At 45.3% G+C, this 26,599-nt stretch overlaps 1 protein-coding gene across 1 annotated transcript in view; it reads right to left on the bottom strand.

The window, feature by feature from the left end:
* Positions 1 to 269: 269 nt before the first annotated feature.
* LOC126516934 (probable 4-coumarate--CoA ligase 3) overlaps positions 270 to 26,599 on the bottom strand; it is a 36,046-nt gene continuing 9,716 nt past the window's right edge. The window contains exons 2-4 of the mRNA XM_072289118.1: positions 16,574 to 16,715; positions 14,444 to 14,710; positions 270 to 3,492 (exon numbers count right to left, since the gene is read on the bottom strand). Coding sequence (XP_072145219.1) covers positions 3,344 to 3,492; positions 14,444 to 14,710; positions 16,574 to 16,715 — 558 coding nt within the window. The 3' untranslated portion in view covers positions 270 to 3,343. The remainder of the gene's footprint in view (positions 3,493 to 14,443; positions 14,711 to 16,573; positions 16,716 to 26,599) is intronic.

Consider the following 26,599-nt stretch of genomic DNA (forward strand, 5'->3'; position numbering starts at 1 on the left):
AAAGGACATCTTCCAAACTTGCTGTACTCATCTAAATGTTCCAATTCAGATGAATTCATGGTATTATGTTTCATGAAAAAGTGAAATTATCAATAAATGTTAGCGTTATTATTCTCATTGATACCATTACTACTATGCGTCCCACGCCCCTTATCCCCATATTTCGTTGTTGTACTGCGCGCTCCTTGGTCAATTCCCTTTTAGGGATATCAATCAATCAATCAATCAATCAATCAATCAATCAATCAATCAATCAATCAATCAATCAATCAATCAATCAATCAATCAATCTTTATTTTTGACGAAATAAAATACAAGATGGGTATAAGTAAACATTCGGAGGTCCCGAAGTAACAACTGTCGTGGGGACCTCCTAACAAGACATTAAAAGGGGATCGTGGGATCGTGGCAAACAGTGAGCCATGTCATATGTTATACAAATTCTACATCAACATCGGAAATAAACGGTAAGGGAGAAAAAAATCTATTAAAATATCACAAGTATAATCACACAGTTAAAAATAAAGAAAAATAATTGAAGAAATCTTAAAAATAACTCGCACAAATTCAAAAGAGGATAAATGGCACGTAAAACTAACAACGAGGAGAAGTATCAGTTATAGGCGAGATTCAGTGACTTGGTAATTGAACAGTACATTGCATAATCGTAACGCAGAACAAAATCTAATTAATTCTAGGTTCGTTAAATTATACTATGCGTCAGATAAAGTGTTCATGAAATGGTCCTTCGTTCTACGCTTGAGTGATAATAATGTAGATGACTTCATATCAGATGGTATTGAATTCCAAACAGAAATGCCTGAAAACGCGACGGTAAATTTCCCATAATTGGTTCTTGATTTTGGAAGGAGAAGATTGAGTTGCGCTTAAAATCTTGTGTTGTTATAATTGATGAGGCTAGAGCGAGTAAAACCTCGAATATGAAACTCAGTATTTATAAGACGAAACATAAGTACTGACAGCTTATGATTGAATAACATGCGTAAAGGTAAACAATTTAGGGAACGAAATATGGAAGCAGAGGGAGATTTGTGCGATTGGAATGCACTTAATTTTAATGCCTGCTTTTGCAAAAGTTCTAGCCGATGAAGATGTGTGGCATATGTGTTACCCCAAGATTACCGGCAGTATGAGAGATGACTGTGCATGTACGCGTAATATAAAAGACGTGAGATTGGTTTTCTGAAAGAAAGAGCCGAGTTTTTATGATGATGCGAATACGAAATGCGATTTTTTGAATAAGTGATTGAATATGGCACTGGAACTTTAGGTTCTCATCTAGAACTACACCAAGAAATTTAGTAGACGCGGATCTTGCAAATACATTATTATTTTGAGGCACTACAATATAGTCAATGTGCAAAGTTTTTGAAGAATGGAATATTGTAAATGTTGTCTTAGATGGGTTAATGGTTAGGTAATGAACATTCGCTAGGTCAGCGCCAAGTTTATCCTGCAATGTGAATAAATTTTTATCAGATGCGAAAACAGTGGTGTTATCAGCATAATGAAAGCAGTGCGCATGTGGTAATATTTTTGGCAAGTCATTATTGAATACGAGAAATAAAAGTGGCCCAAGTATTGATCCCTGGGAGACGCCTGTATTTATAGTTCTTGATGAGAAGACACCATTAACTTCGACTATATATGGTCGGTCTTTAGGTAGTTGCCAAATAATTGTAAAGGCAGGCCAGAAATGCCATAAGAATACGATGGTTAATTGTATCAAACGCCTTAAAGAGAGCACCGACTAAGAGACCTTGATCGATGGCTAATTTAATCCTCTCAGTAAAAGTAATAAGCGCTAGTTCAGTTGAAAAATTGTCACGAAAACCAAACTGATCAGAAACTAAAAGATTAAATTTGGATAAGTGTTTAGTTAAGCGATTGTGTATTAGTTTTTCGATCACCTTACTAAAGAAAGATAAAATGCAGATAGGACGATAATTACTCATGCACTTACGGTCACCTTTTTTTAAAAACTGGGATTACTTTACCTGTCTTGAGGCAATTAGGAAAGATGCCATCTATAAATAATCTGTTTGCTATATGTGCTAACGCAGGTGAGATTTCGTTAGACAGAAGCTTAATGCTAGAGGGGCGTATCAAGTCGAGGCCTGAACCGGTTGTTTTAAGAGAACTGATAATATAAACTTCAAACTTCTAGCGATATTGTGGGGAACAGGTAAAATGAATCAGGACAGCGCGGAAAACTAAGCAACGTTGAATCAGGCTGACTACCGTCGGCAATACTAAAATGGTCACTGAAAACATTAGCGATGTCTTGAGGGTCAGTCATATTAGCAGAATCGTGGTTCACACACGATACGGGATTATTAGTTTTACTAATGTTTAAGAATTCTTTAATAACCTGCCAGTTTCGTCTGGCATCAATTCTATTTTTTCTTATTTTATTTTCGTAGTAATTACGCTTTGCATTTTTTTAAAGTAGCTGTTAGAACATTTGAATAAGTGTGGAAGCGCAATCGCAACGCATTATTGAAAGGCTGGACTTTAAGTTTCTTACGAAGATTAACACTTTTTTGTAATGGACCGTACTAAAAAATCACTAATCCAAGGCTTTCTTGGCGAGCTAAACCATCGCGTCACAGTACTGTTACTTGTACATAAGGTAGAGAATTCGGATAGAGCCATTATCTGGGATCATAGTCATGGTTTGACAGCGTAGGGGATGTTATTGTGCAGAGCAAGCTGACTGATGTGATTTGATTGCAGATTCTCGTGATTTCTGCTTACATTGAGTCTTCACTTTAGGATTCCCTGAAAAATGATCTTCGTGGGCGCGAGTAAAAGTGTTCTTAACGCACAGTTCACATAAATTTCTCTACTCACCGCGGATGCTTAGCATCAATTTAACTGCATTATTTTCCTTAAGTTCCGGTATTTTTTCTAGGCTTAGTATGTTTATGTGTTTGGAGTACATGTGCGCGCGTGAGATAGGCAAAGGGCTGGCCTCAGTTTCTGAATTGTGTCTTGAGATTGCCGGCTCTCCAATGTAGCTTACCTTCCCGTCTATCTACAGTTATTAAATAAACAACAAACCGAGCATGTGTTTTACATCAACAATTATTATGGACGAGTACCCTCACAGAAATAACAAACGAGCTTCCTTAGAGACCTTGAACACACTTAAGACAGGCCATTAATTTTTTTTAGTATTCTAGTCGCACTTTTTAATGAGGCTCGTTGTATTTACTTGGGCATATTGTTGGGAGGGGAGGGGGCCGCGCTGCTGTACTGGGAAGGCTTCTTCGGCTCCGTGTATGCAGCACACGCAGTATACGAGTGATAGCGGTATTTTTCATTCAAGCTCGTTCTTCACTGCTTGGCCACATTTACGCAAGTAAGAATTCTTTAGATCTTGTCGCCGGTCTTTACCGCTCCCGGTATGAGGGATGCTCTCCAGGAACTCTACACCCCCATGAAGGTGCTTGTGGTGGGACAGCTTCTCTGAAAAAAGAAAAAAAAAAGCATTCTTCGCAGATTGCGAACGGTGCAGAAAAAGTTATATTTTTCAAGCAGTGCATCGTTAAGCTCGTTATTTATGCCTTGGAGGTTAAATAGATTGTCAAAGACATAATCGTGCAATGTAGTTGCCGCAAGCACGTATGCACTCGTTCATAGCTCAGTTTTTGTCCTCTAAGAAATAGAATAGATATATCGAAAGAAAAGTTCAATGAAATAAAATACGAAGAAGTTGGGCAGAGGTATATTCCTTTGGACAGCTACTTTTTAATACACAAAGAGGAAGAGCGAAAGAAAAAGCCGCATAACTGATGACAATGTCGAGAGAAAGAAGATGCAAAAAACACAATGGGCATGGTGACTCAAAGTCTACAGTGCGGACCCGTACTGTTTAGAAAGTCTAATAAGGCCTGGACGTCCTGAAAACGGAATCTGCTATAATGCCAAGCGCCCGATATCACTTTCTCAGATAAAAGTTGGCTGTCGTGGAGAACAGGATCATGAATCAATATGGTGCGTGTGGTTATTTTTAATTCAGAAGTTTGTTGTTAATGACAGGACAACTCCGGAAGTCTATACAGAAAGTTGCGTTTTCGCCCATTCGCTTCAGTACAGCCATTCAGATCTGCCTGCACAAGCAGCTAGCAGCGTACTGCTTACCGCCAAATTCATCACATCTCAACAAAACTGCATTGACAAGTCTCACTTTGTAGCTCCCTCTACTGTACGCTGTTCCTCATAGCCCATTCTGCAGTTTCGGGACGGCAAGCAGCACAATTGAAGTTACCTAGACATTCTGTGTGACTTTTCTTCATAGGCGTGTTTAGCTGAAATGAAATTGATTTCATACTTTCTGCAGATCCCAGCATAGTGCAGGATGTAGAAGTGATAGGTAGGGTAAAGTGCAGTGATCATAGGTTAGTGAGGGCTAGGATGCACCTCAATTGGTACAGAGAAAGAGTAAAATTGATCAAGAAACAGGTCAACTTAGAGGCAGTAAGGGTAAAAGCAGACAAATTTAGGCTGGCACATGCAAACAAATATGCAGCCTTAGAACACAGAGATGATGATGATGACATAGAGGTAATGAATGAAACTGTAACGAGGCTGGCTTCAGAGGCAGCACTCGAAGTGGGAGGCAAGGCACTAAGGCAACCAGTAGGCAAGCTCTCCCAAGTAACAAAGAACCTAATAAAGGTACGACAAAAAATGAAAGTGTCCAACTCAAGAGATAAAATAGAATTCGCGGAACTCTCAAAACTGATCAACAAGGCGAAAATAAGTGATATTCGAGATTACAACATCAGAAAAACTGAAGAAGCCGTAAAAAATGAACGCAGCCTGAAATCAGCGAGAAGGAAACTTGGCATAGGACAAACCAAGATCTATGCATGTACTGAAGGATAAGCAGGATGCCGTCATCAGCGGTCTCGAAGGTATAATAAAAGCAGCGGGAAAATTCTATATTGAAGTGTACAGTACCCAGAGGACTCAGGAGTACTCCATTCGAAACAATAATGAACAGGATACAGAAACTCCTCCTATAACTAGAGGTGAGGTCACAAGGGCCTTACAAGACATTAAATGTGCAAAAGCGGCAGGAGAAGATGGAATAACAGTCGATTTAATCAAAGATGGTGGAGACATAATGCTAGAAAAACTGGCTGCTCTCTATACGAAGTGTCTATCGACTGGAAGGGTCCTGGAAAACTGGAACAATGCAAACATTATAATCACAAAAAAGGAAATGTTAAAGAACTGAAAAATTAAAGGCCCATTAGCTTACTCCCAGTATTATATAAAAAATTTAACAAAATAATCTCCAATAGAATGAAGGCAACACTGGACTTTAGTCAACCAAGGGAACAGGCTGGCTTCAGGAAGAGATACTCTACAATGGATCACATCCATGTCATTAATCAGGTTATCGAGAAATCGGCAGAGTAAAATACGCCTCTCTATATGGCTTTCATAGATTACGAAAACGCAGTTGATTCAGTAGAGATACCAGCAGTCATAGATGCACTGCGCAATCAAGGAGTACAGACCGCTTACGTAAATTCCCTGGAAAATATCTACAGAGATTCCACTGCCACCTTAATTCTACACCAGAAAAGTAGGAAGATAGCTATAAAGAAAGGGGTCAGACAAGGAGACAGAATCTCTCCAACGCTGTTCACTGTGTGCTTGGAAGAAGTATTCAAGCTATTAAACTGGGAAGGTTTAGGAGTAAAGATCGACGGCGAATATCTCAGCAACCTTCGGTTTGCCGATGACCTTGTTCTATTCAGCAACACTGCAGATGAGTTACAACAAATGATTGAGGACCTTAACAGGGAGAGTGTAGGAGTGGGGTTTAAGATTAATATGCAGAAGACAAAGAAAATGATGAATAACCGCGCAAGGGAGCAAGAGTTCAGGATCGCAAGTCAGCCTGTAGAGTCTGCAAGGAGTACGTTTACCTAGGTCAACTAATCACAGGGAACCCTGACTATGAGAAGAAAATTGACAGAAGAATAAAAATGGGTTGGATCGCACGCGGCAGACATCGTGAGCTCCTGGCTGGAAGCTTACCATTATCGTTGAAAAGGAAGGTGTGCAATCAGTGCACTTTACTGGTGCTTACATAGTGAGCAAAGACTTGGAGACTGACAAAGCAGCTTGAGAACAAGTTAGGGGCCGCGCAAAGAGCGATGCAACGAAGAATGCTAGGCATAACTTTAACAGACCGAAAGAGAGCGGTTTCGATCAGAGGGCAAGCGGGTATAGACGATATTCTAATTGACATTAAGAGAAAAAATGGCGCTGGGCACTTCATGTAATGCGCAGATTAGATAACCGCGGGACCATTATGGTGACAGAATGGGTACCAAGAGAAGGGAAGCGCAGTCGAGGACGGCGGAAGACTAGGTGGGGCAATGAAATGAGGAAATTCGCGGGCGCTAGTTAGAATTGGTTGGCCCAGGGCAGGGGTAATTGGAGATCGCAGGGAGAGGCCTTCGTCCTGGGAGGCAGTGGACATAAAATAGGGTGACGCTGATGATGTCGATCGGCTCAGAAAGAAACTCTGTCGTCAACGAGATTGCGCATCAGCCGCTCCGACTAGGAACGTTTTAGACACTGCGATGATAAGCTGAGGGAGCGCACATGTTAAGAAACATTAGCAAATTTTGCGATTTGTTTTCTAACAATAATCGCCATGTATCTTCCGCGGCTTTTCCTTTCTTTAAAACGGCCCTCCCGGTATAAGCACCGGGCAGCCGTCGTAAGGCAAACAGCGCTCCAAACGGCGGCAGTGAGAACACTGGCATGTGACGCTGACGACGCGGCAAAGGCGCGGAGTGCACCCATGGTCCTTAGAGTAATTTTGCATTGCGGTTTTCAAAGCCTGAGCAACTGAAAACGCTTTTTCGTGCATCTGATGTCGAGAAAGGTCGCCGCTTGCATGAAGCAAGTCACGTGCATGACATCAGGGAGTATAATTAAGAATACGAGTGCTAATTGACTTGAAAGTGCACTCCACAAACCAAGCTCCACGCAACAAGCTACGATGTGGAGCTAGATGTAAGTAACAGCTTTTGTGTTCCTACTCCTCCAATAGTTTCGCTGTACACGATAACACTGTCTCCTAAAAACAAAAACAAAAATGAATGAACGTGCCGCACTCCTTTTTCTTTCTTTCTTTTTTTTGCACTGCTTCGCCGATTGCTCACGTTGTTCCTAGATTGCACTTCTTGCACGTTCCCGTTGCCTGTCCGTTTTTATTTTATTTTCCATGCTTCGCTGATCTTTATACTTTCCCAACTATTGTAGTCTTTAGTTTTCGTGTATTTCACAGAGCTTGACGCGACGAGAGCCGTCGGCGGCGGCCAGTGGACGTGCAAGGCTGGCGTCGCGGCGATTGTAAACATGCCTCTCCGCTAGTGTTCGCAGTGGATGCTGAGCACGCAGAGCCGTGTACCAGCAGCAGCCAGAGCTGGGGAGCACCAGGAAAAAAAGTGTACCCAATAGGAAAAAGGCTCCGCCTCCGAGAAGACGGCACGTCGCGTCAACATATTAGCGGCTACACAACACTTGCTTCACCGGGACCCAACACGATCTTTAAAGCGTTTGTTTACACGAGTTTCTGATGCGATAAATCTTTTCTTACTTTTTCTAGAAACCGATATGCCAGATAATCTATCCTCCATGCATGTGCTTGAAATATGTGACACCAGCTGTCCAATGGCACAACTATTAAAAACAAAGAAAGCGTGAGGAGCAAGGAGATCTCGAGTCAGTACTTTCTTCGTGTGTCTCTACCTATACGGCAATTAATTAGACCCGATTCTTTTTTCCCATGTTGCAGACACCTCAGGGTGTCCATTATGAGTGTCAGAAAAAGAAAGGTAATGTTTGGAAGTTCCACATAGCCCAGTACCATATTTAGTGGTGAGGTCGATGCCTTTTACAATGTACACGTTAATTCTGCGGTCACACGTAAGACACAGCGCACAACAGTGTGGCACAATGCAAGGTAGGTGAAACAATTATTTCGAGTCCTGCAGGTTGTGTCTGTATTAGTATTGTTAGTCTGGTTTTGTGAAAAGTCGATATAAAGTGCGAAACAAGCCAGACGTTGGCACAGAAATAGGCATGCCTACAGTGAATGCACTAGCCTGCAATGTTTCAATGCCTTTTCAGAGCTTCCAGAATAACCTCAACACGGGCTAACAGAATCCTGCGTCACCGAGATCCATCAAAGACCTTGCTGAAAAAATGATCAAGCAAAAGCGCATTACCACAGCTGCCATAATATTCGCATAAAGTTGGAATCCTCAGGACGGCCATTGTTGCTTATCATGAAAACGTTAATGTTCATGAGGTGGGATTTGTTGTGAAGGGTGGCCAACCATGGCTAGGATGTAGTCCTGATGGAGTAATTGAGTGTCCTCGCTTAGAAACTCAGCTCCTTGAGATAATATGTCGCTACTCGAAAAAGAGCAGAGAAGTTCCTCGAGGGAAAAGTCTTGCTTACATTACGACGCATGTCACCTTAAGACATCCCATGACTGCTACACGCAAGTTCAGGTGGCTCTTTATACGCTAGGTCTAAAAGCGTGCAAATTCTTAGTGTACACTGCCAAAGAGCTACTTCTTATCGTTGTGAATCGCTGTAATCAATTCTTGAGCCAAGACCCCACCATTACCTTGCAACCTGAGCTAAGCATGACAGGAGGGAAACAACGACGGCAACCTGGGAGCTGCAGTTCATTAGTCGTTTGCCACGAGGCAAACCACCACCTATCCATCAGTGCCTATCCAGAGGTAAACGCAGCATGGACACCGACTCTTGACGGGTCGACTAAAGGCCACCAACACCACTATTACCTGACAGCCTGAACAAAGGATGAAGGGGGCCCCATCCAAATGCTACCGAACAACGACAGCGACCTTGCATTCGCAGGTTGCTTTCTTGCCACATATTCCAAACCATCGGGCATCGGAGGCGGGATTACTGCGGAATGTTGCCAGCATGAGCGTGACATCGCAACAGATCGCACGCCTGTGAGTTGCTGCTAGACTGTCTTCAGGTTCCCTAGTCGACTCGCCTAGGGAAGACGACGGTATTAAAAGCGGAGATTTTTCGAGCAGTGGGACAACAGAGGGTCCTGATATAAGCTCAGACGTTTAACTTGCTCTTGCATGGAATGGGCTTTCGTAACTGGAGCCGTGTAACTAAGCCAATCAATCCTTTTTCCTTCATTCCTACAACCTGACGTAGCAGTCGATGCGCTTCGTGGATTCCTTGCCCTCACCGCCACCCAAAGCCGCAACAAATTGGTTCACAGCGGTGAGATCAAGAAGGCAGTCCTCACGATTTGGGATCGGCGAACCTGGGTACGTGGCTCCGGAAAACACGAACTTCGTAAGATTGAGGGAGACTACGGACGGAACAGCGGCTCCTGTGGATTTGGGATCAGCAGACCTCCTCTTCATGGCTCAGGGCAGCACAACCATCGCAGTAACGGCGTGGACTGTCGGAAGACTCCAGCAAACTGGAAGAAAGAGCGGCAGAAGGCAGTTCCGCCATCTGGGATCGGCGGAAGTGGAAACGTGGCTCCGGGAGACAAGACCTTCGCAAGCTTTACGTTAGATGAGTGCTTGAGCGACTACGTTTTGCCGGTTGATAAGAACAGGGTTCTGTCGGGCAATTAGCTCTGATTGATTGCCACCCGGTGTGCGGGCAATACAGGGGAAGTTGTAGTCAGCTCTTGAAAAGCATATTATAGAGCTCGGTATGGAGATTAACCATAGGTTGAAGAAGCCAGAAATTCTTACGGCGATTGACAAAATGGGTTTCGATAAGGACGGGCTCACAGAGGCCTCGGAAAATATATGTCGCGAAAAGGAAGAAAATGAGCGCGAGAGGAAAGAGAGGGAAGAAGAAATAGAGCTTGAGAGGGAACACAGGAAACGCAGCATGAAATTCAGCTCGCTATGTGGCGCCGCCAAAAACGGAAAGCCTGAAAAATACGAGGTTGCGTCAGCCGTACAAAACAGGCGATGACATCGGTCTCTACTTTATTAATTTTGAACAGATTTGTGAGAAACAATAATTTCACCAAGACACATGGCCGGAACGGTTGCTGGCGTTGTTGTCGGGAGAAGCCTCGCAAGTCGTAGCCCGACTGAGCGTAGCCGAGTGTGGCGCATACAGTTCCGTGAAGTTGAGTTTAAACGCAAAAGTACGAGCTTTCCACCGAGGAATTTCGGAGGATATTTCGGCGGGAAAGAAAGAAGCCTAATGAAAGCTTCGTTGAATTTGGATGTAGCCTGAAGGATAATTTTGCAGAGCGGGTGAAAGGAGCAGGAGTAGATAACCTCAGTAAACTGTCAAATTTCGTCTGCTTAGAGCAGTTTTACGAGACCCTGCCAGATAACGACCGCCTTTGGGTTAAAGACAGGCAGGAACGTGTTTCTGTAAAGAGCGCAGCACAGCTGGCCCATGAGTACGTGGTAAGCCGTGGCTTCAGGTCACAGAGCAGTACCAGACAGTACTATGAAAAGCCTTCCCCACGGCCACAATCTTACCCTCGAGGGCAGCAAACCACCCAAAAGAAACGAGACGACACTAGTCGCAATTGGCGCGCACGGAAGACATAGCGAAAGCATTTGAAAGGGGTAGAAAGGAACCTACAAATCATTCGGAAGAGTTCCAATCCATAGTTCAGTTGGCATGTTATCATTGTAGGAAAACGGGTCACTTCTCCCGAAACTGCCGAAACAAAAGGCCAGTATTCGCTTGCATAAACAATCATCAGGGTTACAGCGATCTTCTAAAACCACACATGACCAATCTAATGTTAAATGGGGCAAGAGTGTAGGGTACTCAGGGACGCCGCGGCCACCATGGACGTCGTCCATCCAAAGTATGTGAAAATGAAGACTACGCGTCAGAATGCGCATGGATAAGGCAGGCCGTGAGAGAAGACTCAGTGCACCTACTTATGGCAAAGGTGCAAATTGAGGCAGCTTTTGCAGATATCTGGACAGTGGCAGCAGTCTCTAATGGGCTACCGGAAGGCTACCTTTACCTTTTCTCAAACAGCCCAGAGTCGCTATTAAAAAAATGGGTGCACATTTGCTGAATCCCAGGTCATGGCTTGGACGAGGTCCAAAGCACAGGAACTGACTCAGCAGCTGCGTCACGACGAGGAACAAAGTACAAAAATGGAGGAGGAAACAGCTAGCTCCGGAGACGTAAAAAAGTCTGCGGAGCAAATCTTTCTGATTTTCCCGCAACAACATCAGGAGAAGGGTAACGCCGAGAAGCCGTCATAGAAAAAAAAATAAAAGGGCACTCGAAAGGAAATCAGTTTCCACGGGTCAGTGTTGGCACCGATCACGCAGAGCTATGAACGGATGCTAGACGTTGACAGGGAAACGATACGGGTGGCACAGCAAAATGAATGGACGGTAGCGGTTCTAAACAGCGGAACAAGTGAAGGTCTGTCGTCGAAAAGATTTCTTTTGAAGTGAGAAACGGTGTCCTCTAACGTAAGCACCAAGATAGGCGAGGGCAGTCTTACAATCAACTGGTGGTGCTGGCTCCGTATTACAAGGATTTTCTGAGCCTTTGCCATGACCACTCCTGTGCAGGACACCTAGGTATACATAGCACGAAGAAAAGACTGCTGCTGGAATTTTATTGTACATACGGGTTGTTTCAAAGAAGCGCAGGATTTCCTCCGCACTTGTGAGACTTGTAAGAGAGCAGGCAAGTCTAACGAGAAATGGAAAGCACCCATGGTAAAGGTGCCCTTATTTCCGTGCCCTTCCGCAGAGTTCTGAATTGGGTGGGAGCGTTGCCAAAATCAAACGCGGGAAATAGATTCATTTTCAGCTTATTGCGCCCTGCCACAAAGTTTTCTGAGGGCCTTTCCTTAAATGAGGCAACTTCGGTCGAGGTAGTGGATGCTATGCTTCCCATATTTTCACGCGTCGGTTTCCCGGCAGAAATACAATCAGACCAGGGAACAGTTTTCACGAGCGCACTCACGACAACGTTTCTCCAGAAATGTGGCGTTAGAATTTTGCACAGCTTGGTCTATCGTATTCAAAGCAACAGCGTTGAAATATGGCATTCCCTCCTCAAAGAATATTGAGAACGGTTTGCCACGAGAGGAAGAGTGACTGGGACTGTTGCCTACCGGGCAGACTCTGCGTCGCGCACGGTGCCACATGAGAAAACATGGTTTGCCCCGGTAGAGCTGGTATGTGGCCTAAATGTTCGAGGTCCCCTCAGGCTAGTTCGCGAGCTATGGCAGAATGATCGGGTGACCACAAGTGTGGTGGAGTATGATCTGGACCTGACGCAAAGGTTACATGAGTCTCGTGAGATCGTGAAGTCTAACCTAGAGGCAGCGGAAGACGCTTCAAAGCAATATTAGTACAGAAATGCGAGGAAGCGATCATTTGACACTGGCGACAAAGGGATCTTGCGGCCAAATCGTCAAAATAAACTGGATGTCCACTGGGATGGACGAGCCGAGATAATTGATCGCATTTCAGAGGTGAATTACACCGTGAGGGTACCGCGACGTAGACGTGAAGAATGGGTTTCACGTGTAAAATTAATGAAACCCTTCTTGGAGCGAACAGCTATTGTTAGTATAGCTATGATTGTTTCAGAGGACGTTCCTCTAGAGTTACCCAGTTATCGCGGGAAAACGGACCCTAGTGTGGAAGAAGTAATAAAGCAGGCTGTTAAAAGGAGAAGCTAGGAACTGAGAAAGTGGAAGATTTGAGGAGCCTTCTTCGGGAATATGTGAATTGTTTTGGGGAGAAGCTAGGAAGGACTCATTTGATACAACATGACATCGAACTAACAGCGGAGGTTCCTTTTAAGTGGAAAGCGTAACGCCTATCCCCGCGGCAGCTAGACATAATGAAGGTAGTGCTAAGAGATTTATTAGCAACGGGTGCAGGCGAATGGGTAGCAGTCACAAGCGTTCGGCCAAGGACAGCAACCACGAGCTCATACCGGTAGCGATGGTGCTGTGGCGCAGGCAGGCTACTCTTCTTCATTACAGTAGAATTAAAAAAGTTGCTTCGTCTAGGGGTGATTAAGGAAGCACATGGTGAACATTGCTCTCCTCTAATGCTAGTTGAGGTGCCAGGGAAAAATCCACGGCCATGCGTGGATGATCGAAAGATGAATACCATCACGGAATACCAATGTGCCCTTGGCCAAATATAGAGGTGAGAGTAGAACTCATAAGGTGGGCTGCATTAATTTCAACCCTAGGTCCTAGTGAGAGAATATTGGCAGGTGCCCTTAACAGGACGAGCCAGTCGCTACGCGGCCTTTGTGACCCCTTTAGGGGTTTACCAGCCAGTTACCATGAGCTTTGGCTTGAAGAATGCGCCGTTCTGTATTTCAAGGCTTATGGATCAGGTGTTTGAAGGACTACAATAATTTTCGGTGTCCTATCTGGATGATGTGGCCGTGTTTTCTAATGACTGGGAGTCTCACTTGCAACATATCCCAACGGTGCTTAAAAGAATCCGAGGAGCGGGCTTTACAATCAAAGCCGAGAAGTATCAGTTCAGCCAGGCTCGTGTCACGTATTTGGGGCATAAAATAGGACACGGGAAGCCGGAACCTTTGAAAGCCACAGTGGCGGTCATAGTTAACTTTCTGCGGCCCGTAACAAAAAAGGATGTGCGGTCATTTCTGGGAATGACTGGGTATTGCCAGTACTATATTCCAAATTATTCGGAGCTTGCCAGTCCGCTACCTGACAGCCTCCGGAAGCGTGAATCAGAAAGGGTCACTTGGAGCGCCGATAGGGAAGAGGCTTTCCAGAATATGAAGAAAGCTTTGTCTTCACGGCCTGTACTTGTCTTTCCAGACTTTTGCAGAGAACTTTTTCTCCAATGTCACTATGAAAAAATAACAATTATTTTTTCATAGTGACAAGACTACGAGAGAAGTCGCTGAAGCATTCCATATCATCAGAAAACCTAATAGTTGCGTTAGCAAAACATCTTTAATCTTGTCAGCGAAAGAAATGACATTGCTGCATAAAGGGTAGATTGCAAGGCAGGTACATCGCGTGCGTATGTTGGCTGTCCGGAGTTTGTATCTGATCATCGATGTATGACCGGGCGCATGCCTGCCCAGTTTGTACTTATAAGTTGACTTCTTACTCCAAATAAATCAGTTGGAAGTTCAGCGCCGTGTCTGTCTCCTCCTCTTTCTGGTCCTGTCGTCTAGCGCTATTTGAATTTTATTGTTACCACGTATCTTTTTGGGTGATGGACCTTCTTTTTAATCGCGGCGGGATGGACAGCAAGCGTATGGAGGGCTTGCGGGAGGCGCTTCTTCCGTGTTTCTAGCGTGTTACCAAACATGGCACCAGGCCGTATAGACTCTATGTCGCGGGCATACCAGCGACAAGTTGCTTGAGCCTGTCCGCTTCCCGCTGCTCTTCGACGGGCCCCTCCGGGCGGCGCCACAGAACAACGAATGCCCTGGCGGCTTCTCCGTACTGCTCATGCGGTACTCCTACCACAACCACGTGCTGCACTTGAGAATCGGCGGCCAGTAGCTCTTCGATCTCGGCCGGTGGCACCTGCTGGTCCATGCACTTGATCAGTTCCTTGTAGCGGCTGCACACGAAGATGCGGCCGTCGGCCGAGTAGTAGCCCATGTCACCTGCGGCGGCACAACCCCGATGGAAGGTATTGTACCCTGCATTGTCATGTTCCGACACGCGCTCAGTACGACGTGCTAGATTTCTACAAATGCCTGCTCCGTCGAGTGACGCTAATTTAAGAAGAAATACGAAATTATTCTTGCCCAATTGACATGTCAGGCTAGACGTGGGATACAATCTCCCCACTCTTCATTCACCATTTCTTCAACGCGTCGGGAGAGCGCCCACAAGAGGAAAACGCTAAGTGTCTGGAGAGCAAGCCAGACGGACATCATAGCTTATACTTTAAAAAGTGCATTTATATCTTCAGAACAGTTCACAGTATTTGCAAAGAAAAACAAATGGTATAACCCGAAATCAAATTTTACTTGTGGGTCTCATGCCCTAAATTGATTTCAGCCTAATGTGACGTGAGCATATATGAAACATCATCTGCACATGCATAAAGTGGGCTGATAACCAAGATGCATGTATTCGCTTAAATTTACATCATTTAAATACAGGAATGCTTGTCTGCCAGTGTTACGTTTCTACAGTCTCCAATAACGTGTTGCCTTGAAGCGTATAGTTATTCAGAAAGTGAAAAGTTTAGTTCCTGTCCATTATGTGGCTGTTAATGTCCAAACATTTTAAGCACGCTGAGAGGAACAATTATCGACAATGATTACACAAGTCATTCGTTTGGGAACGAAAACTGGGAGATGCTTTTGGAAACTTTAGTAAGCAAAAGGCAACTAAAGTGCATGTGAGATTAGTTAGGGTGAGGTGAACGCGTTGCCTACAATAATTTACTATTGCGGGGGTTAATGCGCCAGCATGACAAGATATTTTTTTTATGAACACACCCAATTCAAGCGCTTCTGGTAACATATACACTGTGTGCTTCTTGCTGTGAACGCAGACTCTGAGCACGGTGGCGTGTTTGCATGCGCTTCGGAGGTCATAACAAGCAATACAGTAGCCGACGAGGACGGAATTATCTGTATAACACACTTGACAAATTGGCATTGTCTTGACATGCAATTCCTCAATGGCATGCACATGAAAACACCGTGGCGGTGCAATAGAGGGGCGCAGGACGTTGATGAGGATCAGCCAAAACAGAACGCATATCTGACGATGAAGTATGCGCCATGAATCAGGCGGCTGGTGGAAGACAACGTCGAAAGCATCGACGGCAACAATGCCAACAATGACGTTGCAACAAAACACCACATAGTTTTTTACATAGTAGGACAGATATTTTAAAGCTGTCAATGCCCCATATACGCACCACTGCAAATGAACAACGAAACAACAACAACAAAAAAGAACTTTCGCAGAAACCTTATACGTTGAACTGCGTCAATATGCTCGCAAAGTCAGTCGTCGAAGAATTTTTGGTCTGACAGTTAATTATTCCCCAGCCCAGAACTTCAAAACGGCTCATCAACCCCGAAAAGCAAGAAGCTTTTAATACAGCTACTGTCTTCATATCCTGCAACATAAACATTGACTTACATAAACACTGAACTTCTACGAAGGTATAAGTTAACGATATAAAAGCATTCGCAAATGCCACGCTGCCGACACGTCGGGTAGGTTGTTGCTTGTGAGTTGTCCTACAGAATGAGGGAAACATAAAATATGACTCTACCACACAACTTCTCAAGATTTATTACACTGTACACAAGGTAACTTTAGCAAGATAAAAAAAATAAACATGGGAACAAAAATTATCTCTATTGGGATTTAACAGCGCAGAAGTGATCTGGCTTTTCTAGGCTATTAATAATTCAAACAATTTGTCAAACAGCCATTATGACACTTAGGAAAGAAATAAGCTGTCACGATAAAAAATATAAACACAAAGAAAGGCTCACCGGTACAAAGGAAGCCATCTTCGTAGGCGTCAGCAGTTTCTTTCGGTTTGTTCAGGTAGCCCAGAAAAGTACAGGGGCCTTTGATGCATATTTCTCCTCTCTCCTCAGGTCCCAGAGGCTTTCTGGTGATCACATCAACCACCTATAAAAAAAAGGTAACGAAATCACCTTAACGTATCTTGTAAAGCAGCGTGCGTCATAATAAACTACTCCTTAATCAACAATCTTATGAAAAGTTCTTACTGGCCAAACGGCGCTTCTCTTCGCACAGAGTAGCCTGACGTTAAGCGAAAAAAAAAAGAATACAGCTTGAAAAAAAAACACTTCGCATATGTATGCCACTCCGAGCAACTCATAACTCGTATTTTAAATAAAGTGAGCCTGTTTAAGGGATTTCGCTCCCCCCCCCCCCCCTCACTTCCCATTCTTCAGAAGCCCTTGGTGGTCCGTTGTGTCATTTCCAAAGTCTGCCCAAGTCGTTGCAAAAATACTTCACAGACTGGACAACCTCGGCCAAGCGGCGATACTGCGCCTTGTTAAGAGCGCTCCCTTTGTGAAACAAATTGCCTCGATGGTCGCAGCCGCGCTAGGTCAGTGGTTTGTTTATGCTGCTGCGTGCTTTTCGTTCGTTGCTCGCGGCGCTTGCGCTGTATTTTGAAAGGCTTCGTGTGGACTGGTTGGTGAGCGGCAATGTGTAAACCACAGTGTCGTTTCAACTAACTGTTCGACGTGGAATACCATTTCACGGCGAGAACATCGAAAAAGGCGAGCGTCTGCTGTACCTCTCAGTTACGCCGTCGAAGACAATGGAGACAAAGACGCGATCACAAACGCCAAGTTAGTTTAGCACGTCAGAAACAAGATCTTCTGCAACGTAGAGCTTGAGGCATATGTCAATTTATTGCAATCCACACGTCACAGTGCTTAGAAAGACGTGTACTGTTAATATGGTTCCAAGGCATCCGAGCACATTCATTACATTCCTTGTGTGTGCCATTTATTACTCTGACATGTGCATGTCTATGGAAACGACCACTCCTTGTGTTAGTCTGTGTGAGTACCACGGCCGTGAGGTCTTGTGCAACTCATTTACGCATCGCTTTCTGGGTGTCATCATTGACCGCAACCTCTCGAGGAGCCCTCACTGCGTCTATCTGAAGAAGTTAGTTGCCTTGGCTCAGGTCTTCAAATTTCTCTGCTAGAAAAAGTGCGTACGCCAGTCCTTTCTATGATGAAGCTGTACAGGGTACTGTTTCTTGGACTCCTATGTTACAGTCTACCAGTGTTGTCAAATACATGCAAGACAAACTTTCGCGCTTTGGAGAGCATGCAAGGTCAAGCCCTACGCACGTGTTTACGGCTGCGTCTGTGCACTTCAACAGCAGCAACAATTGTCATCGCGGGAGACCACATGATCCAGACACATGCAGCTGTCGACTCAGGGTGCACATTCGCCATCTGTCAAGGATCCCCAACCGCCATTTAGCCTCCCTATCAGCCAAGAGACCTCAAGCAACCGTTTCAAGAGGGATTTGCGCTAATCAAGAGTGCATACTGTTATCTTTTACACCGGCAGCGAAGCCCTCATCTCCCCTGTGGTGCTTGCGAACGCCTCAAGTGAATTTCGCTATTCCTGGAATTACGAAGAAGGCCAATCATCCACCGCCGGCTCTGAAGCAACTTACGCTCCTATTACTGCACCAGATGTATCATGACCACATACATATATATACCGATGGTTCGAGCTAACCTACCAGCTCAACTGCCGCATTCGTCGTTCCAGCTAAGCAGTTTACAGTTAGATTAAAATTGTCACAGATGACTACATCTACGTGGGCAGAACTTGCAGCTCTCCATGCAACTATGACATACGTCACCAGAAAGCCAACAGAGAAATGGGTCGTATTTTGTGATTCTAAGGCAGCTCTTCACAGTATCAAGTCAGCATTACATCACAGAACTTACGAGCAAGTGATACCTGACATCAAGGAAGTGAACCATCATGCTCTGGAAAGAGGGCGCAACGTTATCTTTCAATGGATTCCAGCTCGCTGTGGCATTGTTGGCAACAACCTTGCTGACAAGGCTGCCCGGTCAGCCACGACGACACCCAGATGCCTCCGACACCTTTGGCGAGGTCGGACGCTGCTAGGGAACTTCACCTACTTGCCCGCAAAAAGTCACAATATTCTCTGTAGTTCAAGTGCCTTCAATTGCCGATTGCATAAACTAGAACCCCTGGCATCTAGCCTTTCTAGTTGCGAAACAACCTTGCTGTGCCGCTTGTGGTTGGGAATGGCGCTAACCAACGCCTACTCCTATCGTATGGGAATGGCCGAGAGCCCGGTGTGCGACTTCTGTGAGTGCGAGGAAGCCATCGGGCACCTGTTGTGTGCCTGCATTCGCTACGATGTACAACGCCTCTCTCTGCGGGCAACCTTACACCGACTGGACTCAAGACCGTTCACCGAGTCAAAGATTCTCGGACCTTGCTATACCCGTCACTGGCACGAAACGCGATTCGTGCACTAGTGCAATACTTGAAGCGCACCGGCTTAAGAGACCGTTTATAGTGTCCTTGTGTATAGTGTCCCTCTGACACGCACTCAGTGCTTACACTCTCCCTTTTTTCTTCTTTCTATTCCCCTTTCTCCCACCCCCAGTGTAGCGTAGGAAACCGGGTGCTCGTCTGGTTGACCTCCCTGCCTTTCCTGTCCTTGCTCTCTCTCTCTCTCTCTCTATCTCTCACATTTGAAAATGCTTTTGTGCACAACAGCCATATTCCTCACTATGTCCAAGGAACACACATTGTATAGCTTTTGTTGCTCTTTGGCCACAACTGTCCTTTGCACCATGAAAATCAATCAATCAATCAATCAATCAATCAATCAATCAATCAATCAATCAATCAATCAATCAATCAATCAGTCAATCCATCAGTCAATCAATCAATCAATCACCTGCTTCACTGGAATTTCGTTGTGCGATTTAAACACTGCACATGTAAAAAACGCAAACATTCAGTAGCTCGTACTTCCGGCCTGACGTTTTTAACGTGGTTCAAAAGTGCTTAGGACTCCTTGGTACGAGAACAACATAATTAACAGAATGATCCATGATCTTGGTTTTGGTGCTGCTCACATGGTATAGTACTAACAGTTGCAGTGCGTATAACAGTCCAAATAAGTGCTTAATGAGCACCTAATGAGAAAGCGTGCACAATTGCCGATTGTGAATACTGTATTGCAGTCATTCTTGCAAAATGCGGCCGCCTCATGAACTCGCAAACCGCGTATACGGATCACGGAGAATTCTCATATTTGCCCTTTCTATTACCTCCTCCCCTTCCCTCTTTGGCTGCTGACCGCGGTTCAGGTTTCAGGAGACTGCGCTAGACAGTTAATGCGGTCAGCCGCAATTTTCCTTCCCTTCCGTTTTCTTTATTTATAAAATTAAACATCCAATTAATACTATAGCTACCACTTCCCCAATGCATGCTATCGCATTCACAGTGTTTCGAAAAGATCGCATTGTGCACGTAACCACGGCAGTGTTTCTTATCGTCTGGTGCTGCTTCGCGCTTCATCCTGGAAGAGGCCAGCATCCAGCGGACAAGCGAGCACGTACAACAGTAAGCAGAGGGTGAGCACACGAGTGCATGGCTACGTGCTACGCTCCGCAGAGTGTGGGTGCAGTCAGCGCGGCAGCGCACCTAAGGAAACCCGCGCATCTACCCTAACCTGGAGGCATGGCTTGGTTTTGTCTGCTACAGTGTTCCGCCACATCAGAGTTGCATGCGATAAATCAAACTTCGCTCGTAGCACTGTTGCTCGGTAAGGGTCGTAATGCGAAGGCAGCCTTGCGTTTGCGCGTCGCATGGCGACGGTCCCTGAGCCAATGAGCTGCATCGACCCCAGAAAACTGTTCTCTCTTACAGGTAAGCAATTTAGAACCTTATAACTTCAGACTATTCCACTCTCCTGACGTCTAATACGTAACCACCGACGCAAATATCAAGCGGTGACAGGCAGCATTGTTTGAACCGCCCAATGAAACGCTCTCCTTATTTATAGGGGGTCACTTTTCAAATAGCTTTCTTTGCCTCTTCTACTTTCCCACTGCTGCAGCTGCTCCTGCTGTGACTGCTGCTGTCTGGCTCACCGAGTCGGGGAAGAGGGGTGAATCAGAGCGTGTGTATACATGACCCAGAGCGAGTCAGAGAGGAAAGGCGACGCGAGAATCTTGTTTAGACCTCACCACGTCGGATGTGCACAATACCCTCTGGAGCTCCCAAGGCGTCGCCACCTTAGCTTCTTACAGCTATAATTATCCGTGACTCACCTCAAAAGCATTGCAGAAACTGCAGCGCTTCCCTTTCTACTAACGTGCGAGTTCAGAGGGGAGTTCAGAGAGTTGTAGGGAGGAGGGAGGAGAAGAGGCAATTGCCCTACAAGGCGGGGGGAGGTGACATGAGACGGCAAGGAAACCCAACTACAGTACGTTCCTGCTATTTCTGAAAAAGAAACACCATGCAAATATGTCAAGCGGACAAATTATGCAAGGCGCGCAGAAGCAGAACCGCATTAATTAAAGCGCACCGCAGCGTCCAGGAGACTCCATGGAAACGGCCGACCGTCAAATCAACACTTGTGTGCCCGCCGCATTACCTTTGCGGTATGGCATTCCTAGAGGTCGTGGATTTGATCCCAAACGCGGCAGCCGCATTTCGGCGGGGGCGAAATAGAAAACGCACGTGCACTTAGATTTGGGACACGTAAAGAACATCACGTTGTCAAACTTAATCCGGAGTCTGCCACTACGGCATGCCTCATAATCCGATTGTGCTTTTGGCACGTACAGCCCCATTATCCAAGTTTAATACTTATGCCATGATGCGATGTGCCATGTGAGGCAATGACAGTGCTCAAACCTCTCATATTTTATTAAATATGGCGCACAACACCTCAAGCAAACACCTCTCCTTCTGTGTTCCGTATACTAAGCAGGAAAACAGCAGTGGTGCACGCAAGCTAACATGTAACACCATCTCGCCACTGTCGTGTTAGGCTAAACGTTGAAGAAATTAAGCTTTCACCGTCAAGATCACCGCTGATTATCGTCAAAGGAACCAGCACAGAAAGCTTCGCTTACATCGATTCCCACACTGCGTGGGATGTGCATAATTTTTTTTTACTTCCAAAGCGAATTTCATTGACCAAGATGACAGTCTGAAATGTGCAAGCGTTTCCTTGCCTACCCAACGAGGAAACCCGTCCGTCCGCCCGCAAATTAAGACGACCGCTTTCAAGGTAGAGCCCGCAGCAGCGAGCGAATTGACCTTTGTGCTGCCTCTCGCTTCTCCGCGAACTAAGCGGCAAGAACACGGCGCACACGAAGCTATCAGCACTCGGCGCAGTGTCCCCATCACAGGTCGCTTTCAAGATAGGGCCCGCGCATTTCGCTTTAACATCAACTAAGCGACGAGAAGCGGTGACCGGGGTAGTTGGAGAAGTATGGGAGAGGCCTTTGCCCTGCAGTGGGCGTAACCAGGCTGATGATGCTGAAGCGGGGAGAACACAGCGTACACGAAGCTATCAGCACTCGGAGCACTCTGTCTCCATCTGAGATCGCCTTTGAGATAGGGTCCGCGCGGCCACGCCTTACGCAGCCGCCACTAGAGTACAGTTGATCATGGTTGATAATGGTTCGACGCGGATGGATAAAGCGCTAAAGAATGGTAACGGTTTATATTTATCGGAACGTCATCAGCGCAGTGGTGCCGCCCTCCGCAGCAGTTTTTGTCACCGCAGCGCCGTCATTTATACTGGCCGGATCCATTTTCGTAACATTGATAATGACACCGGGCTGCGTGGAGATGAGCAAGTGGCCTAATGCTTAAGCATACTTAGAACTCCCAGAGGAGTTTCTGCGTGATTTTTTTTCTATCTAATTGGCTGACTAGAGGCGAGCAGCACGCAGAATTGGAGAGGGTTTTGGTGGGGCCGAGATAGCGCAGTAAAAGTAGATAACCTGGGGTGGAATTCACTCAGCTACGCCCTTCGTAGGCAATTGCTTAGTCGAAAAGTTCTTACGCTAAACGTGCAACCGAAGTGGCAGAGCACTCAAGTTACGGCCTCGCATGAGAATGAGAAGAAAGGAAAGCTCGCAATAAACGGCAAGGGAAGAAAGAGTTGTGGTGTCCTGATATCAAGATGACACATTATACGTCTGCAGTCGAGGCTACGGTTTCACGGCAAATCACTGCGCACACCTCTTCGACAGTTTCCTTGTCCAAGCGTCTGCTACAGGGCCGATAAGTCGCTCGCCCGTTCAGGGCACCATCAAATAAAGAGTGGTAAAGTGTCTCACAATAAAAAGTGGTAAACGTGCTTGTTTTCATAATAACTAAGCAAAATAAAAAAAATAAACTAACCTGCGTTATAAATAGGTGATGCTCAAGACCACCGCACCACAGTGAAATGCAAGGTATTTCTATACATGGTTTTGTAGCAGTACGGGTGCGTTCAACCTGACTATCTATAGGTAGCATTCTGACCATGTGTTCGGAATGTAAATCCGTATCCTAACATCAATTTGTAGTAACAAATCGGCAAGTCGGCGCACACCAATCAAATTCTTAAAAAAAGAAAACGCGGAACTAAATGTCATATGAGCCACAATACAAAAGTTTAAGGACTGTGGGCTTCGCGAACAAGTCGTTTGAGGTGTGGCTCGAGCATACAGCGTGCAGTTTTTAAATTCCCTCTTTAGTTGCGTATCCATTTCGTGTTCTAAACTGAGAGAGAGAGAGAGAAAAAACATTTATTCGAAACTGAGAATGAACGCTACGAATAAGCTCAGCTTTGTCACAGCAATCGCATCGTGCAAAGTTTTGGTATCGACAGTACGTATAAAGTTCTACTGAAAATGCAGTGGTATACTTCAGAGCGGTATATAATAGATCACTTTTTTTTCACTTTGGATTTATTATTCGTATGCTTAGTTTACAGAATTGCGATATCGTTTTAGATAGTTGAGTTAGAGAGTTGCAAACTTCGCGCTTGAGTTTCTTCAACAGGGTGTCTACCAAGCTGACATTTTCAAATTCCTTGAGTTTTCCAGGTTTTCCCTGAGTACGTTTGCAAATTTTTCTGAGTGATACAGAACTTTGTTTTATGTCAAGACGGGCTGACACCATCTTGACCGATGCTATCACTCTCTAGTAAGCATTCTAAAAAAAATGAAAAACTTCTTAATTCAGCTTGAACAGTAAGAGTAGTATTTATTTTATTCAAAATAGAAAATTGAAGGGAGGGGTTAGTAAAATGCACAGTATATAATATATCTTCGAAAAAAGAATGGGAAAGCCTAATGAAGATCGAGTCGAACATTTTCAAATACGAATGAAAAGAGATGCATACAGAAGCAAATATTTTCGAAAATGAGCTACTTCTGTCAACTCGTAGCGTGCTCATTGGTATTAGACCCGCACTTTCACACAAGTAAGATTCTCTCAGCAGCTGGCAAGTCAACCTCAACTGTTCTGACATACTCTCAGCCCGCGCACAATTAATCAGGGTTGCGTTTCACTGCTTTAAAGAGTTTATTTTGGTTTGGGTGAGGGTAGCCTGCATCTCGGCGTCAGCCAACGTTTTGCTTTTTGAGATCAAGCTCCTTCAAAGAAGAGGCCGCATAGTCCCTTCTCCATCATTCCCCAATGCGACAGTCCTTTCTGTTCTCGTCGTCGTTCCGCCGCGCGTTCGCCCCACGGACCATTTGAAGCATCCTCTTGGTCAGTTGTGCTTTGATTAATGCTGTTTCGGACCTATGGTCGCGGCAAAAAGTCCAGAAAACCGGACGTCGAAAGGTTCTCGCGTCCCAAATTTCAGACGTTCTTATACATTGATTATGTGGTGTACGCGGTGGTGCCAGGAAGCCGTCCGCATTATCGGGCGTGTCCCAAAAATCGGTCGTCAGCTTTACACTGGCAACTCCTCCAGCCGACGACACGGCGTCAAAGCCCAATTCGTTGCGCTTTCTCTCCTATTTTACTCGAGCCAGCATTAAAGCAACTTTCGTTCCCTTTCAATAAAATGGTAGCTAATTTTTTCTGATAGAAGAACGAATTCGCCGAGTTTTCCCCGAGTATTTCCAGACTTACGAAATCCCTGAGAATTCCCAGTTTTGCCTGTTTTCCCGGTTGGTGGACACCCTGGTCAAATTTCTGAATTTCATAGAATGTTTTAAATAAATACAACATGTAAATCGCAAATGCACTTCCTAGGGCTACTAGACTTTCACTGCTTGTTTTAAATGCTGCAAACCTCATAAAATGGGTAATGTGCTTGAGGAGAAAAATGATTTCAGCTTTCCCGTGTGTTTAGAGTACAGCTTCCGAGCTAAAGCTTCAGCTTAACCACCTTTCGCTGTGAAATTTCTCAGCTATTGACATCTATGGTTAATTTGGTATTGCATCCTCACAGGCATTGGTTTTGTCTTTGCAGCGGTGCTCTTATGTTAGTGTTCTATGTCCTTGGTCGCGCAGTTGAAACATCATTACAGGCTTATTGAAACGCTTTTTTTTCTCAATATGACATAACATTCCCTATCTGCGACAATAGAGCAGAAAACATGCTTGCTAAGCATTACTGCGCTACATTGAGCAGGGAGACTGCAACCTCTCATAATTGATCACTTGCTCTCTCCTGCAGCTTTCGAAATCCGCATTATGCGACGTCGGCGATGACGTTACAACAGGAGCGACGCTTCAGTTGTTCCCAGGGTTACCATAAGCGCATTTACTGCGCTGCGGAAAGAACAAAAAGAAAGGAGCTGCAGGGCAGTGCATTGCTATTGGCGCCCCCACAGCATGTTGGGGTTGGGTTAAGGGGTCACCTACACGTCTTGTTTCCTCCACAGAATCAAAAAGAGGTCGTTCACTGCTTGCAACCGATGTAACAGCCGGATGCGTCTGTGGAATGCCCGCTCATCCTGTGCTCGCATTACGAGCGGCAGCGAGAGACCCTGAGCATTCACTCGAACTGGCTGAAAATATATATACTGACTTTGCGCACGCTCATGTGAACTTGCATTAGGATGACACATAAAAAAAAAGAAATCGCGAATAAAATCACGCACCACCGTAAATGCGAAAATCATGTGGACTGCTCGAACAAGTGAGTCTGCCAAATAAAATACACCTCACGAACGGAACACACACACACACGCACGCGCGCGCACACACACACACACACACACACACACACACACACACACACACACACACACACACACACACACACACACACACATATATATATATATATATATATGTCATCAACCTATCTTAAGTGGCTATGGTGTTGGGCTGCTGAGCACGAGGTCGCGGGATCGAATCCCGGCCTCGGCGGCCGCATTTCGATGGCGGCGAAATGCGAAAACACCCGTGTACTTAGATTTAGGTGCACGTTAAAGAACCCCAGGTGGTCGAAATTGCCGGAGCCCTCCACTACGGCGTGCCTCTTAATCAGAAAGTGGTTTTGGCACGTAAAACCCCATATATTATTATTATTATTATTAACCTATCTTGGGTTCACCCTCCCCCTCCCCCAGAAATTATTTCGTGCTGTCCTGCGCCGTCGACTAAAACAACCCCCGGCGCCCGAAATCATGCTGCATTTTGCCTACAATGGCGTTTTCATGCTCGAAAAGACATTTCAGCGCGAACATTGCGACATCGGGATGGATTTCGCGGCAACGCCCAGGCATCAGGAATCACATATCGTAATGCAAGGAGCCTCATCGAAGCACAGTTTCAAAGCGTTTTGATGACGAGCGGGCTCATCGCGACATCTCGCAAGGCCGCGGAATCTACGGAGCGCATGGATTTCCATTCTGAAACTTTATAAGTATAAACTTCTCATAAACTTTTGATGTGAAAGGTGCATTGACATTTGCAAAGTCGGGCTTTAGAGTTTCCATTCCGGAACATTGTGGGTTTAATATTGTTATAAACGTTTGACACCA

Source organism: Dermacentor andersoni, chromosome 1 (assembly GCF_023375885.2).
Source record: "Dermacentor andersoni chromosome 1, qqDerAnde1_hic_scaffold, whole genome shotgun sequence".
Classification (NCBI taxonomy): Eukaryota; Metazoa; Arthropoda; class Arachnida; order Ixodida; family Ixodidae; genus Dermacentor; species Dermacentor andersoni.